The sequence below is a fragment of the Vipera berus genome, assembly GCF_964194415.1.
Source record: "Vipera berus genome assembly, chromosome: 8".
Lineage (NCBI taxonomy): Eukaryota > Metazoa > Chordata > Lepidosauria > Squamata > Viperidae > Vipera > Vipera berus.
Window position 1 is genome coordinate 9,744,145 of NC_138211.1, and position 17,496 is coordinate 9,761,640.

Below are 17,496 nucleotides of genomic sequence, written 5' to 3' on the forward strand. Positions count from 1 at the left end.
AAGCCAAGAGAGTAAACCACAGCCTGCCTCTCTCCCTCAACATTAAGAGTCATGTTAGAGAACAAGCTTTTTTTAAAAAAAAAAATCCAGTTAAACCTAGTCTCTGTTAGGCAGGGAAGATGGAATGGGGCTGGGGCACCAAGAAGAATAAGACTGGACAGATAAACAGAAGCTCTTCTGGTTATCCCCCCCCCCCCCCAAAAAAAAAAGAAGTTCATTTCAGAAGTCCCGATAAGGTCTCACTTATGGCAAAGTCTTGACGTTTGGTCACTTGAAGAACAGATCCAAGCCCCACCCCCCACACAGACCCTGGACCTCTGTGGACAGGCTGGCGGAAGCGGCACAATGCACGCCTGTCTCTCGTCAATACTTGTGATGAGTCAAACTGATAGCCGAACAGTAGAGCTATGGAGTCACAGCACATTTACACCAAAGACCCTGCTTGGCTCTGAGCAGGGACCATGACAGGCACTGCTCCCATACGATTCAGAGTGGAGGCCGTTAGCCCTTGAGTAGTGGGGGCAGGGGGCTCCTGCTGCTGGGGGGCCTGTGGCTGAGCCCTGTTTGTCCGGTGGAGGTTATTCCTGTGGGTGGGCACATTGGCATGATGGCACTGGACCCCGTTAATCACTGGTGGAAAATAGAGGGGCAGTGACTGGCTGGAAAGGCTGGGCGTCGGTGTGAGAGTCCCGTTTCTGCGGTCACTGAAAGGGCCCTTGAAGCCCACCATGCTTCCTGCAGCAGTGGTGATGGAGGCAGTGTCCGAGGGGGGGCGGACTGGATATAATTTCTGATCCCGGGTTGTGTTCATGGATGACAGGGTTCCATTTCTGGAGAGTCCATCAGTGCAGGAATTTTTCACCCAGGAGAGCGTCTTGGGAGCTATAGCATCTTCCCTGCAGTGGGGAAGGAAGTAATAAATGGAAAGAAAAATAGGAATTAATGAAGTTATTTTTCCAATATTCCATTTCCATACTTTATTTATTTTTTAAGTCCTTTTAAAATTGGGATGGATATTTAAACTGTGTTTTTTTCCATCAAGCAGAGTACCTAACTGGGTTTTTGTCTTGTAAGGATTTATATTCCTATTGGTTTACTACAAAACTAATCCAATCATCCATGATAGAGAAAGATAACTCACAACCTCTATAGATTAATCATTCCACTGTTGTACAGTGATTTTAACATGACAAAGTGTTTTCCCGTTGAAACTGGTCAGAAACAACCAATAGAAGTGAATATTTGCAGCTCAGGTGAGAACTGTGGAGTCCTTGGTGCTCTGAGCTAGGCGGTTTTCTTGCAGACATTTCATTACCCAAGTAGGTAACATCATCAGAGCTACCTGGCATAGCACTGATGATGTTACCTAGTTGGTTAATAAAACATCTATAAGAAAACAGCCAAACTCAGAGAGCACTAAGGACCACATAGTCTGCAGGAAATACTGAAGGTGACCCAAATATGTTTGGGGTCTCTAGCGGGGACATTTCCTCCAGATGCTCCAGGTGACAATTCCTACCATTTCTGGTCATTGCCTCTATGGCAGAGGTCCCCAACCTTTTTGGGGCACCAGGGATTCGTTACGTGGAGAGAGGGTTTTCCGTGGACCGGAGAGTGCGTGGTTTTGTGTACTGCCTGCATCACGCAGATGGGGCTTTGCTTGTTTGTGCAGACCGGTTGCTGGCATGCTGCGGACTGGTACTGGTCCACGGACCGGGATTTGGGGACCCCTGCTATAGTGAGTGTCAGGCTGATGGACTTGGAACCCAACAAGTGGTAGACACTCTTTTCTAACTCTACCATCAGCAGTGCCAGATTTCTACGATACTTGCTTGATTTCATTGGCTACATCCTCTTGGGCTTCCTTCTTTTTCTTTCGGTAGATAAACATCTGAAGTGTAAAAAATATGATCAGGCCAAGTCCAATGAGGGTTCCCACGACTGCACCGGCCACCACCGCTGTATTGAACGCTGCAAAAGGAGCCACAATGAAGATGTTTTGGGGTTGGTTGTTGTTGTTGTTTGTAATGGAGATGGGATCAAGATTTCAACAATCCTATCCCTCTCAGCCTTTCCCAACCTCCTGCTTCACTAGATGTTTGGGTACAGTTAATCCTGATTAAAATCCCTTTAGTGTCTTTACATCAAACTAATTTTGGATCCAATCTCTGTGTTGAACATGTATTTATATATCATTGATATCAATCTTACTTCCAAAAAAGAAGCAGATAGATAGATAGATAGATAGATAGATAGATAGATAGATAGATAGAGATAGAGATAGAGATAGATAGAGATATAGATAGATAGATAGATTAGATAGATAGATATATATAGAGATAGAGATATAGAGATAGAGATAGAGATATACAGTACATGATACATAAATAGATGATAGGCTGCAGGACTTGGGTTTGGCTAGTCTAAAGAAAAGAAGAAATAGGGGAGACATGATAACAGCGTTCCATATTTGAGGGGATGCCACAAAGAAGAGGGGGTCAAATTATGCTCCAAAGCACCAAAGGGCAGGACAAGAAACAATGATTGGAAACTGATCAGAGAGAGAAGCAACCTGGAATTAAGGAGAAACTTCCTGACAGTGAGGACAATTAACCAGTGGAACAACCTGCCTCCAGAAATCGTGGGCGTTCCATCACTGGAGGTTTTTAAGAAGAGGCTGGACAGTCACTTGTCTGGAATGACATATGGCCCCCTGCTTGAGCAGGGGGCTGGACTAGAAGACCTCCAAGGTCCCTTCCAGCTTCTATTCTGTTCTCTCTCATATATATATCAATGACATATAAATATATGTTCCCCAACCTTTAAGATTTTGCAGACTGGCGGGGCAGCAGGAGAGGGGACGGTTCTCTGTGAGTGGTGGGCAAAGGAGCGCATATGTGCACACCTGCTGCTCATGCAAGTGAGGAAGTGCATGTGTGCAAGCACTTGCCCGCCACCTCTGTGGCCCGGTTCAGAATGGCTCAAAGACCGGTACTGGGTTGCAGGTTGCAGGAGTTGGGGACCCCTGCTGTATACAGGACTGTTCTTCCCATGGTTATCATAAGCAACTGTGAAATAGACTAGATTGGGAGATATTGACTGCTCAAACCATTTCATGAACAAACAAGATGGTTCCCCTTTGTTTTCCCTGTCTGACATGCTCTCTGTGGACCAACACTGACAATTCTTAGCAGTGCTGCTGACTGGGGAATTCTGGACGTTCAAGCCCATATTTCTGTTGGAGAGACCCGGAGAGCAGGCAGATTGAGGAAGGATGCCCTGATCACTACCTCACATTGGCTGTCGACGCATGAACAGATTGTCAGGACAATGGAGATCTTTACCAGGAATATGCACAACATTTTTTTTCAATCCCGATGGAACAGTCACCACTACAGATTGTTAGCTAAATGGAGACCTTCAATACAGTAGCCAAGGAAACACCCTACATTTTCCTAAAATTTGATGCCGAAGGTGTTTATTTCAAATGGCAATGGGAGACCGTTCTTAAAGATACAACTGATTGCAATGGTGACGTTTTATTTATGTTGACCTTCTCTTTCTACTAAGAGTTCCCATGTAAATGGAAGCAGAGGAGAGGGAGGTTGTGGGCTGTTAAAATGAGACTTACGTGGTTGAACTTCCAGACTGAGTGTGCAGTTGGAATAGCCAGCTAGGCTGGAGGAGTTGCAGAGATACACCCCAGACATCTCAATAGTAAGATTGGTCAGCATCAGGAGCCCCTTCTTTGTGTCTGGGGAAAAAAATGCCAAGCAAGATTCAGACCAACAGAACTGTATTTCAAGAGGACCCCATTAACTTTCTCTCAGTGACCTGGCTGAGCACCTAAATCAAGTGTTCCCATTACACTAAGCCAGGGGGAAGAACAATGTTTCTCAACCTTGTCAACCTGAAGACATGTGGACTTCAACTCCCAGAGTTCCGTGCTGGTCTGGCTAACGCTGGGAGTTGAAGTCCACACGTCTTCAGGTTGACAAGGATGAGAAACAGTGGTAAAACATGAGCCTAAAGTGTCACCAAAAAGTTTGGTTCCTTCCCTGGAGCTCATTCGGAAGTTTTCATCAAATGGTAATTCTGAAGGCTGATGGTCGGATTCAGAAAGATCTCCTGTATGGAGAACTAGTGCAGGGAAAACGCCCCAGAGGGAGACCAGAGCTGCGATATAAGGATATCTGCAAGAGGGAACTAAAGGCCTTGGGAATGGACATTAACAGCTGGGAAACCTTGATCTCTGATCGCTCAGTCTGGAGGCTAAAGACGCAGCATGGCCTTCTCCAATTCGAAGAGACACTTGTGCGGCAGGCTGATGCAAAGAGGCAGTCCCCGAACCAGCAAAATCTGGGGGCTGGACAGGGGACAGATTGTATCTGCCCTCAGTGTGGGAAGGGACTGCCACTCTCAAATTGGCCTTTTTAGCCACACCAGATGCTGCTTTAGGACCTCTTTCCAGAGCACGATACCATAGTCTCTCGAGACTGAAGGATGCCAGTGAATTCTGAAGGAGAATGAGGAAGAATATAAAATATCCAGAGAGTAAATCCAACCTACAATTTTTGGATTAAATTCTGTGCACATTGAACTGAATGAAACCCCGTTCCTTGACTAATCTTCCCTTTTCTTTTGGAAAGCCGACACAAAAGATACACATCAGGTCCAACCTGCCCTGTCCAGCTGTGCTGGATTACAATGCTCAGAAGAAAGATTCCTACCTTGTGTGGGTGCAAAGAAAAATTGGGAGCTGGGCTCAGTCCGCTGCCAACGGTAAACTGGGACTGGTTTTCCAAAAGCAGATTTGCAGGACATGGTAACGTTACCTCCAACCTGGGTGCTGCCTTGAATCTGACACTTTGGCGGAGATGGTGGGACTGCAAAATAATAAGGTCTCTTTTTTTATTAAAGAAATACAAAAACCATTCAATGCTTGAAAAGGTAGTAAATGGCGTCATCTACTGGCTACAGAAAACATTGGTGTTCCACTGAAAGCGGGGGGGGGGGGGAAGGATCAGTTCAGGATCCATCAGATTTCAAAGGGGAAGAGATGTTTTTAGCCTGTTGCAGAACCGCAAATATGGAGGGATCTTAAATATTAACGGATGCATTAAGGAGGTTGTAGTTAATGTTACCTCTGGCAAAATTTGATTTTGACCTTTCTTTGTGCTATTAAAATATTGGGGGTCAGAAATGATCCCATTCTATCTTTGGCCCTCTGGAGGTGTCTTCTTGAAATATCAGCAAGAAAAGGATTCCTGAAACTTCAGTGCTCACTTTGGGCAAGACACAAAGAAGGAGAACCACTCCTTCTAGATTTTATCCCATGGGACTTGTTGGGGAAGGAGGGGCAGAACTTGCAGGTGGAGTTAAAAGAGGAATCAGCCTAGAATCCCTTAGGTGGTCACCAGCAAACTAAGTACAGCCCCCTTTGAATTCCATTGAACCTTATCCAACTCTTAGCAGCTGTTAACAATTATTTGAGAAGATTTTCAGTACCTACACATGAACAGCAACAAATCAGTTTAACTGGACTTTCATGTGTCAATCTGATCTTTTGCACCTGACAGGACTTTTTGCAGCAGCTCACAAGCTGAAACTTGAATGCTCTTTTCAAATTGCTATGCAATTTGTACAGAGTACAAGGCTGAGTACAGAGTACTGCAGAGTACAAGGCTGAGCTGAAGAATGAATTGTCAGACTCCCAGGCTCCAGTGTATGGTGCAGAAATGGAAAGATCTACAACAATCTTTCCTGATGCATGCAAAGCTGGTACAGGTCCCCTTTAACTTACAACCATGCAATGACGGCTATAAGCCGTGATGGTTGTAAAGCAGGTCATCACTTAACCGATCCAATTTTATGATCTTTTTTGTGGGATGAGGGAGTCATAAATTGAAGTCAGTTTACCTAGCAGTCATAAACCGAATCCATTGATGTTAAGGGCTGTTTTTTTGCTGGAAAGTGGGACAATAAAAATTGTAAATCATAATCATGGGACTGTGGGATGCTGCAATTGATCACAAACTGCAGGCTGGTTGCCAAGAGGCCAAAATGTAGTCACCTGACCACAGACAGAGTGCATCCATCAGAACTTCAGAACCAGGTGGTAGGGAAGTGGGAAGTTCAATTTAACTTTGAACGATTTGCCAAGCGAACAATCATAACCCAAAGACTACTTCCAGGAAAATGAAGTGTTCTAGGTGATCCAAGATCACATCTCCCCATCTAACCTCTGCAAAGTAGAAGAAAACCAGAGTTGATTTACCTAGAACAGTGAGGTTAACAAGTCCAATGTTTCTTCCATTCACCGTACTGTCATCCGGAACATTCACGGTGCACATATATTGTCCGGAATCCATTTCTTTGGTGTTATTAATTACAAGGGAGACATTGTGAAAAGGCATACGGAAGAAAAATCCAAGGCGCTGCTTGAGATCGGGGTCTTCCACTTTCGTTGTGTCATACATAAAGGCCAGGATCTGCAATGCAGATTAAAGGATTCAGTGCTTTGGCTGAAACAGCAGCTTGCTGATATGAGACACAGCACACAACGTGAAACTTGTCTGAATACACCTGTGAGAGATGCATAAAATTGCATGCAAAGAATATCCAAATGGTTTTAAATCTTGGCAGCTTTAAGTTGCTTGGACCTCAAGTCCCAGAATTCCCCAGACAGCATGGCTGGCTGAGGAATTCTGGCAGCTGATATCCAGATATCTTTTAAGTTGCCAAGATTGAGCAACACATTATTATTATTATTATTATTATTATTATTATTATTATTATTATTATTATTATTATTATTATTATTATTATTATTATTATTATTAATTTGACTTATGTACCGCCCTATTCCCATAGGACTCAGGGCGGTTTACAGGGCAATTAAAACCATACAATACAAAACTTAAAATAAATTTTAAAAATTAATTAAATTTAAGCCCAAAAGTTAAAACTTTAAAACCCAATTAAAAACCCCTTAGTCTAGGCCAGACAGCTCAAAGAGCCAAGTTTTTAGGTCCCGGCGAAATGAACGGAGGTCGGGGGCAGTCCTAAGTTCCATAGGAAGTTGGTTCCAAAGGGCAGGCGCACCCACAGAGAAGGCCCTCTCTCTGGGGGTCACCCACTGGCAATCCTTCACCTTATGACTTGGCCTCTTTCTCTGTGTACTCAAATATTGGCTGCTCTTTCACCTGTGTGGCCCACACATCCTAAAGTTGCCGAGTTTGAGCAACACTGGCGTAAACTACCAACTTCTTTCATACCATTTTTGAAACAGAGATGTTCTGGATAGGGGCTGGAAGACTCCTTTTGCATCTCTTTCCTCCTGCTGAGTCTTCTCCTGTGTCTTTGCCATCATCTTAAAGTAGTTAATACAGACATTTCTTTCCCCTTTATCAATCAGTCTTCCCCAAGAACAGCAATACCAGCGGAATCCAAAGACATCATTTTGGTCTTCTGCAAGTGACAGAGGAAGCCACCTTTGCCTTCAGATGGGATGTTCCAATCTAACTCTTCCTGGTCCAAAAAGGTTCAATGAATCCATCCCAGAATTTGTGTCTTGACATGCACTTTAGTGAACCAGAGAGCCACCCTGGGACTTTAAAGTGGAGAAAAAGTTGCCTCCGATGCTCTAGCAGAGCTCGGTTGCCATGGTAACAAAAGATGCTTCTCTCCCCTTCATCACCCGTAGGATCCTTTTCTCCATGAAGCATTTGAAAACCAACAATTACAGAGACCTGATTGAGGGGTGAAAGATTGCAGAGAAGGCAGCAGAATCATGGACAGGATTGCAGGCAGATCCTAAACCTGCTGTGAAGAAATGTAAACCCTGCCCTGAGAGCGAGCAATGAGGAAGGTTTTGTGATCACAAAGTCCCGAGAAAGCCCTTGACCTTGTCTACCTCAATGAGTGGAGACCTGCTTCTTGCAAAATCTTTTACTCCAGCCGTAAGCAATAGGATTCTACCAACGTTTTGAAAAGCAATGCCTAATGAAATTGTGGAAGTTCTCATAGAAGATCAGGAACATCTGTTCTGAGACTGCCTCCTTCGCAAATGAAAACTAATGGGCATCAATGAAAAGCTGAAATGGGGTGCATGTCTGTGAAAAACCAGAGATTCTGCAAGATTCTTAAAACATTCCCTCTAATTGCTCAAGTTAATTTGGAGGAGGAGGAGGAGGAGAAAACATGGCTTTACAGACTGAATCAGCTCCATGGACATACTTCTGTCCTCCCAGAAAATAGAAATTATGATTTACACTTGCAACGGAGAAGAATGCAGGGCGGAGGGATGCCCTTGTACATCAGCAACACATTGCAGGTGGAAGGAGTCCATCAAGTTTTAAACGGGAGAACTTCAAAATAATAGCAGTGCCCAATTTATTGTCCATTTACTATCCCCCTCCTGTCAGGACCCTTGAATGCTGTATCAAATTCCAAGCAATCTCTAGCACAGTATTTCTCCATCTTGCCAACTTGAAGATGTGTGGACTTCAATTCCCAGAATTCCAGCACTGCTGACTGGGGGAATTCTGGAATTCCACACAACTTGAAGTTGCCAAGGTTGAGAAAACTTGCTCCAGCATGTGTGGGAAGTGAAGTCCACCCATCTTAAAAGTTGCTAAGGTTGAAGAACCCTGTTTTAGCATGCTTTCCTGAAGAACTCTTGATTCTTCAGCCTGGCTCTCAGCCATCTTTCCCGCCTCCCTATCTTTTTCAAAGAGACACAAAGGTGTCAGCGTTACTTAGCACCTCTTCCGCTTCCATGGCTCCTTCCACACACAAAGCCATGATCAGTCTAGCACATCATAGGGATGATGCTTTGTCGGCATAGCAACAGCAGCAAACAGTTCAAGGCTTCAGCATGACATAAGAAGTGGCTGCCCCTTGCGGCTATGTGCGTGAGCACCACATAAGGTGGGCAAAGCATCTAAATACCCTTCCTAAACTCTCCTTTTATGCTCTCTGGAGACTCTTAGCTTAAGCAGCCAACTTCATGGCAAAAAGTATCAATTTTGCCTGCGTGATTCAGTGGGTTAGGACGCTGAGCTTGTCGATCAGAAAGTCAGCAGTTTGGCGGGTCAAATCCCGAGTGCCGTGTAGCAGAGTGAGCGCCTGTTACTCGTCCCAGATTCTGCCAACCTAGCAGTTCGAAAGCACATAAAAAGGCAAGTAGAAAAATAGGGACCACTCCGGTGGGAAGGTAACAGCGTTCCATGCGCCTTTGGCGTCTAGTCATGCCGGCCACATGACCACGGAGACATCCTCGGACAAGCGGCTCTTCGGCTTTGAAACGGAGATGAGCACCGGCCCCTAGAGTCGGAAACGACTAGCACGCATGTGCGGGGGAAACCTTTACTTTACCTTTAATTTGGGGGGAAAATACAGTCAGTTTGAGGGAAATACAGTAATGTAAAATTCAGGTAGTCCTCCACCTTCAACATTTCATTTAGTGACCATTCAAAGTTAAAACGGCACTGAGAAAAAGCGACATGACCTTTTTTTCACACTGACGGTCACTGCAGCCTTCCCCCTGGTCACATGATCAAAATTCAAACACTTGGCAACTGGCAAGTATTTGTGAGGGTTATGCAGTGTCCCGGGGCCACGTGATCACCTTTGACAACTTTCTGATAAAGCAAAGTCAAATGAGGAAACCAGATTCACTTAACAACCATGTGGCTAATTTAACAGCTGCAGTGATTCGCTGAAACAGCTGTGGCCAAAAAGGTCACAAATGGGGGCAAAATTCACTGAACAACTTTCTTGCCTAGCAACGAAAATTTTAGACTCAATTCTAGTCGTATGTCAAGGACCACCTATATATTCCTTAATCTCACATAAAACTGAATGCATTTAATTTCTCCCTTTAGAAAAAGCCCCCTATCCCTTCTCCACCTAATGGAGCAAAACGCCCAGCCGTGCCAAAGCAATGCTGCCATCGCTTCCGTGCCCCTGACAGCCCTCATCTTCCAAAAATACTTTTAAGACGATTGTGCAACTCCCACTTGAATGTAGAGGCTCTTAATTTCAGAATCTGTTGGCAGCACCCTTCCATTTTATGTCAACTCAGCCAGCTATGATAACACCAGGGGATAATGCTTGCTTCCTCTGCCTTCGCCAGTCTTTGGGGTCCAAATGTGTTACAGGCTGCAAAGTGCTCTAAGAAACACTCAAGCCGAGCATACAAAAGTGGGGACACTCTCCTATCCCAAAAAAACCCCATCCAGATTTGAAGGGAAACAGATTCACTGTTGAGCAATAAGCTTCAAATCGTAGTGGCATTACATTCCCTAATTCATCTTCCCCGTAAATAGAAAATGTTGATTTCTGAAATGTCCACAGCTGCCTAAGTCTATACCCTTCTAAAATGAAGACATATAGTGTCCAAGCATGCTTTTTAGCTCTCATATTTATAAAATGTGTGTGTGTGTGTGTATATATATATATATATATAGTATGTGCATATATATATATATATAGTATGTATATGAGTCAAATGTTAACTATTTAGATTACCTTGCTAGGCCCCAAACATGGTATGTATATGTATGTATGTATGTATGTATGTATGTATGTATGTATATATATATATATATATATATATATATATATATATATATATATATATATATATATATATATATATATATATATATATATATATATATATATATATATATATATATATATATATATATATATATATATATGTATGTATGTATGTATGCATGTATGCGTGTGTGTGTGTGTATATATATATATATATATATATATATATATATATATATATATATATATATATATATATATATATACACACACACACAAATATGAGCTGTCACTGTTGTGACTACTGCCTGTGGATGGCCTTCGGTTAGGCCGAAACAGGAAATAAGATTTGTCCCATGTTTGGGGCCTAGCAAGGTAATCTAAATAGTTAAAAACCATTTAAAAACAATAAATAAAATAAATATATATATATACATATATATATTTGTAGTATGTATATATAATATATATATAGTATGTATATATGTATATATGTATGTATGTATTAAGCCTCTTGATTTTTTTAACGTTTATTTTTTTCATCGAGTTAGATCAGCGATTCCTAACCTTTTCTATACCCCGTGTCCCTAGAACGCGTCTGATATAGTCTCGCACCCCTTAGAAAAGTTCAAAATGAATTATGCATATCCACTATAATTTTGAAACTTCTAAACCCAAGTTTTCACACCCCCTGGAATATCATCTCGCAGCCCCAGTTGGGAACTCCTGAGTTAGATGCAGAGTCTGGAAGCTTGACAGAATTGGGATGTGTCCCAACTGAAAAAAAAAAGTAAAAAAAAAGTAAAAGTGAACTTAATAAATAAATAAATAAACAGCCTTAACATCAGACTGACTTAAATGGTCACTGAATCACTTTAAGGATTTCAGTGAACCAAACCTAAATGTGAGGTGGTCTTAAGTCGACTGACATTTTGCTAGATACGTGAGCTGTACTGACGTCTCTGTGACAGTTCTGCTTATTTATCTTGGCATGGAACTGATCAATTTTTGAGGAGGAGATGCATTTACTGTCATCTATTTTTACGTTAAAAAAAAAGAAAGACTTTCCCTTCGATCTGAAATGTTTCCATCCGCAGTTTGCTCTGTGATCCGGTTCTGACGTTGTTCGACTCGCAAGCATTTTTGGCCCAGGGGTGTAAGCTGGGCTGAGAGAACTGGGCTGCAAAAGGCCAAATGCAAAATTTCTGTTGCTAAGTGAAACATTCTTAAGTGAGTTCGCCCCCTTTCACCACCTTTCTTGCCGCAGTTGTTAAGTGAAGCACTGCAGTTGTTAAATTAGTCAAACTGTTGCTAAATGAATCTGGCTTCCCCATTTTGACTTTGACTTGTCAGAAGGTGGCAAAAGGGGATCCACGTGATCCCAGGGCACAGCAGCCATCATAAATATGAGCCAATTGCCAAGCATCAGAATTTTGATCACGTAACCATGGGGATGCTACCACAGTTGTCAAGTGTGAAATACGGTCATAAGTCACTTTTTTCAGTGCCATTGTAACTTTGAACGGTCGCTAAATGAACTGTTGTTACATCAAGGACGACTACTACCACCAAGGAAATACAGACATCCCTTGTAGTCTGCTGCCCTCTAGTGGCCATCGTGATTCTTGCCACCTGGTTCTGCTGGCCCCAGTGGTCTTTCTGATACAGTGCAGCTAGTGCTCAATGATGACCACAATTGAGACTAAGGGGGATGTTACATGCAGATCATCACACAGGTATAGAATTTCTCCGTGTAGTCCAAGATTTCAGGGCCTCATCGCAGGCACATGGGATTCATTGCTATGGCCATTAAGGATATAATTTGGAGCCCACATGGAAAGAAAGAGGTCATGCTTATTGTGGAATTTTATTACATATAACTCAAACCAATCCATTCAAGAAATGTACAAATGCCTCTTTCGGACAGACGGAGCCTTCAAATTACTACCTTTACTTCTTATCTGTAGTGCTGGGCCATTGATCAGTCAACTGGGTTGTTAAACTCTACTCAACATTCAAACTGTTTTTAGGAGCCTACCGGTTGCCCATTTCTAGGAAAAAAAAGAGCAGACATTCCCCCAAAGATGCTTTTTCATGAGGCAGTTGGACTTTCTTGTTTTTCCTTGAAGACGTTTCGCTTCTCATCCAAGAAGCTTCTTCAGCTCTGACTGGATGGTGAGGAATGGAAGGATTTATACTCCTTGCAGACAGCTGGTCGCTTGCATTCTTTCTTTTCTTTTTTGACCAGCTGTCTGCAAGGAGTATAAATCCTTCCATTCCTCACCATCCAGTCAGAGCTGAAGAAGCTTCTTGGATGAGAAGAGAAACGTCTTCAAAGAAAAACAAGAAAGTCCAGTTGACTCGTAAAAAAGCATCTTTGGGACAAACCAAATGGCTGAGCATCTCCCTAGACTAGAACAGACCTTGGATTTTTTCCCCCCAGTCTTGGCAAAGTGAGACCATACCTGCAGACGTTCCCCGGGTCTTTCCCGGTGCCAGGTAACAAAGGGCACGCTGACACTGGTGGATGTGTACGAGACGGGAAGTATGGCCTGCTGTCCTTGGATCACCATCACTGACGTTTGTCCAACTTCCACTTCCAAGACAGCAGAAGACAGTCCTGCAAGGCAAAAAGCAAGAGAAGGGCTGGTTACAGATAGTCCTCGACTTACAACAGTTCGCTTGGTGGCCGTTTTGAAGTTACAATAGCACTCAAAAAAGTGACCGGTGACCATTTTTCACACTTAAGACCATTGCAGCATCCTAATGCTCAAGCGATCAAAATTCAGACGCTTGGCAACTGACTCACATTTATGATGATTGCAGTGTCCCGGGGTGTGTGTGTGTGTGTGTGTGTGTGTGTGTGTGTGATGTGATCCCCCTTTTGCGACCTTCTGACAAGCAAAGACAATGTGGAAGCCAGATTCATTTAACAACCATGTTACTAATTGAACAACTGCAGTGATTTACTTAACAAACGTGTGAAATGGGGCAAAACTCACTTAACAAATTTCTCGCTTAGCGACATAAATTTTCGGCTTAAATGTGGCCGTATGTCAAGGACTACAGTAATACAGTATGGAGTATGGACATGTTATGAAGTATTGTCTGAAATCATCCCAGGGAAAGAAATACCTACAGGCAGTTTTCACTGAGAAAACTACGTGTAACCTAAATGTGTTCAGACGACAAAACTGGGATGCTGCTTAGGGTGCAGAGAATTTAGAGCATCCCCTTAGAGGAAGTACTTCTATTTGGGACAGTGGGTTGGCTGGGGAATTCTGGGAATTGATGTCCCCACCTCAGAAACCACTCCAGGTTGAGAAACACTGAACTAGAATGTTTTCTTCTGGTCTGCTTTTTGATTGTTGCTTTGCATGGGTGTTTTTACACAACGAAAATGAATAGACTTCCTTGAAATCTGTTCCTGTCATGGCCACCTCAGGATCTCACTAGGTCCATACATAAAGCACTGGGGCTCAAAGGAGTCTTTGCAAGATGCTTCCCACTAATTCCAAATGACACCTGACATTAAGGCAAACAATGAAGTCTGAACTGTGAAATTAAGCCAGTGAGAAGCAGATGAGTCTAAGAATCTTTCCTCAGGATATTTAACAAGAAAACAAACCAATATCCATTCCAAGAGCCACACACCCAGTGGTGGGATTCAGTCGGTTCGCACCACTTCGGCCAAACCGGGAGCTAATTTTTTGTTGCCCAGGCCCAGAATGGACTTCCGGAAGCGGCATCCACACAGAGAAGCGGTTGTTCCCATATTTGAATCCTACCACTGCACACAGCGATAGCTTTTTAACCTAACAATCTTGTTGCTAAGGATTTCGACACTAGATGCATCATGTTGCTTTATTTGACGTGACCTCTGAACTTCCCACCACTATTTCCATCAACTCCCTAGCTCCCCCATCCACATTGTTCCCTGGGAAGAGGTGGAGACTTTTACTATCGCTAGCAAATTGCCAGCATTTTTCCCCTCAGTGGAATCTTACCCTCTTTCTGATGGAAATACACCACCGAAGCTAAATCATTCGGCCCCCCACTGACTTCCTATCTAGGCCTTGAGGAAAACCGTTCTCAAAAGCAACCGTTAAACTCAACTCAACTCGGCATGTTCAACTAACCACTGAATGGCTACCATCTTCAAATACTCATCATGAGAGACTGGCTTTTTTTAAAAACAAAACAAAAAAACAAACAAAAAAACCCCCAACTTAATCACACTTGGAAAAGCTGCTAGCCTCTCTCATCAGTATTTCTATTTTGGGAACATGATTTTTTTTTTTTTAAAAAAAAGGAATATGCATGCCAGAAGAGGGCAATTTCTCTCTGAATTCAGAGCACTGAAAACTCAAATTGTAAAAGCATTTTAGATCACCCCTTTCTATAGCAAAGACATCTGATACCCATCCTCTGGCAGGATGCTCCGTACAGGTAGTCCTTCACTTATGACTACCACAGAACCCAAAATTTCTATGGCTAAGCAAGACAGTTGTTAAGTGAGGTTTGCCCCATTTTACCAGCTTTTTTTTGTCACAGTTGCTAAGTGAATCACTGCAGTGGTTAAGTTAGTGACCTGGTGGTTAAGTGACTTTGGCTTCCCCATTGACTTTGATTGTCGGAAGGTCACAAAAGGGGATCCACCTGATCCCAGGACACAGCAGCCATCATCAATATGAACTGGTTTGCCAAGCAGTGGGTATTTTGATTGTGTTACTGTGTGTGTGGGGTGTGTGTGTACTGTAATGGTCGTAAGCGTGAAAAATGATCGTAAGTCACTTTTTCCAGTGCTGCTGTAACTTCATACAGTGGCTAAACAAGTGATTGTAAGTCAAGTCACTGTAGAAAGAAGAAAAAGAGAGGACAGGTTACAATTCAAGATTGTAAGTATTCGACCTTGGGGGGCATTGAGAACGCTTGTGGGCAGTCACAATGTGGATCTGCTGTTCCCATGAAATAGTTTCCAAACCAATTACAATATTGGAGGATTTTTGGTTAATAAACGCATGATGGGATGTTTTGCAGCTGTGATCCTCACCCCAAAACTACCCTTGGAAACAGGGAATAGAATAGAATAGAATAATAGAATAGAATAGAATAGAATAGAATAGAATAGAATAGAATAGAATAGAATAGAATAGAATAGAATAGAATAGAATAGAATAGAATAGACTAGAATAGACTAGAATAGAATAGAAATATGGAATATGGAATATGGAATATGGAATATGGAATGGAACAGAACAGAATATGGGACACAACAGAACAGAACAGAGCTGGAAGGGACCATGGAGGTCTTCTAGTCAAGCCCCCTGCTCAAGCAGGACAACCTATACCGTCTCAGACAGGTGAATGTCTAGTCTCTTCTTAATGATGGAATTGAGTTCATAATGTCATGGTTTTTCCTCTTCAGCGAATAAAATTGTCCTTGTGAGATGTGCCCTCCGCCTGTTCTCAAGTCTGGAGAAAAAAGTATTGCTAATCTATTTCATTTCGGGGGTCCCTTGGAACACCAGGACAGTGAAGAGGTCAGAAAAGATGAATAACTGGGATTCCTCCTTTTTCCTAGGAAAGGGTTTGGGGCAGATCATTCCCCCGAGCAACATGAGGAGGAGATGATGTTGCTTGATGAAGTCAGAGTCTGCTGGAAGAGCAGAGCCACCAGCCTCCTTGCCTCCTGAACTACGTTTATGTAGTCATTCTACATATTCCCTTTTATATTAAATTTTTTTTAGGCTGTAAACCTGCTGGCAAGGACTGTCGTTCTCTCTCGTTTCTCTGGAAGCCTCCTTGAGTGAAGAAAAATGTCTTCAATCAGCATATATGTTGACTTTCTGTGAAAAGCATCGTATAGAAACTGCCTCTTGAAATTGTCTCTTTTAGGGTTTCGTGCTCACTTGAGCCTTTCCTGGAGCTATCCCATTTTGTTCACCCGTCCTGTGATTTCCACTTCTCATTGAAATGTTTTTTAAATTCCCCTTTCTTTTGGTTCCTTGAAAATATATGCGCACAGAAACACAAAAGGGTTTCATTCTTCTGAAGTGGAGCAAATTCCCAGGTCTGGGATGTAGGATTGGTCTCCCGAGTTATAAGATAACCTAATAAAGCCTGGGAGGAACTTGTCATCTGTTGTTTGATCAGATCCCTGATGGCTTACAACTTCCCTGGTAGAATGCACCAATGTTCTTCAAGGAATGCCATAGGGAAGATGATCAGAAATTATTTTACATTGCCATAGAAACTAGTTTTGAAGCTACCTAGATTTCATTTAAATATACACTGTATCAACACACAGACACACACACACACAGAGAGAGAGAGAGAGAGAGAGAGAGAGAGGGAGAGAGAGATGGCAATATCTGTATATCATTGGAATGGTTAACCTATAGAGATTATGTGTCTATGGAGAGTCTCAATCATCCAAGTCATGGTTGTCCCAAAGTTGCTTTTCCAAAAGGCAACTGGACTTTGTTTTTTGTTTTTGTTGAAAATATTTGGCTTCTCATCCCAAAAGCTTCCTTCAGTAGTGAAGGACGGAAGAAGCTTCTTGGGTGAGAAGCAAGATTGTTGCTCTTTAAAGAAAAACAACAATGGCACCTCTGTCCAACTCTCAGAAAAATAGCATAATAAAATAAGCTTAAAGAGCAAACCCCCCCCCCTAGAAATTCCAAAGGGTGCCTGGAATGAATAAGAAAAAGGGAAACTTGGGGGAAATTGGAAGGTAGGTTTTGATACAAATTAGCTTACAAATTACTCTCTTTTGAGCTTTGGATCTCCTTCTTTGAAATTTGTAATTATTAAGCATCTCAGCCCCAATAAGCATTTCAGAGGAAAGTTAACCATTCTTGAAAAGTGACTGGCCCAAGTGGAATCTCACAGTTTCAAGGCAAGAAAATCAAGTGGAATCAGATGCTC

At 42.6% G+C, this 17,496-nt stretch overlaps 2 protein-coding genes across 2 annotated transcripts in view; both read right to left on the minus strand.

The window, feature by feature from the left end:
* Positions 1-424: 424 nt before the first annotated feature.
* ESAM (endothelial cell adhesion molecule) lies at positions 425-13,139 on the minus strand (the record flags this gene model as incomplete). Its single annotated transcript, XM_081333410.1, has 5 exons — positions 425-896; positions 1,824-1,971; positions 3,632-3,754; positions 6,326-6,491; positions 13,032-13,139. The coding sequence occupies 5 exons, from the start codon at positions 13,137-13,139 to the stop codon at positions 425-427; spliced, it is 1,017 nt and encodes a 338-aa protein (XP_081189536.1).
* Positions 6,278-17,496, minus strand: part of MSANTD2 (Myb/SANT DNA binding domain containing 2) — a gene marked incomplete at its 5' end in the record, with an annotated part of 71,562 nt that continues 60,343 nt past the window's right edge. The window contains 2 exons of the transcript XR_014027240.1: positions 6,278-6,491; positions 13,032-13,186. The remainder of the gene's footprint in view (positions 6,492-13,031; positions 13,187-17,496) is intronic.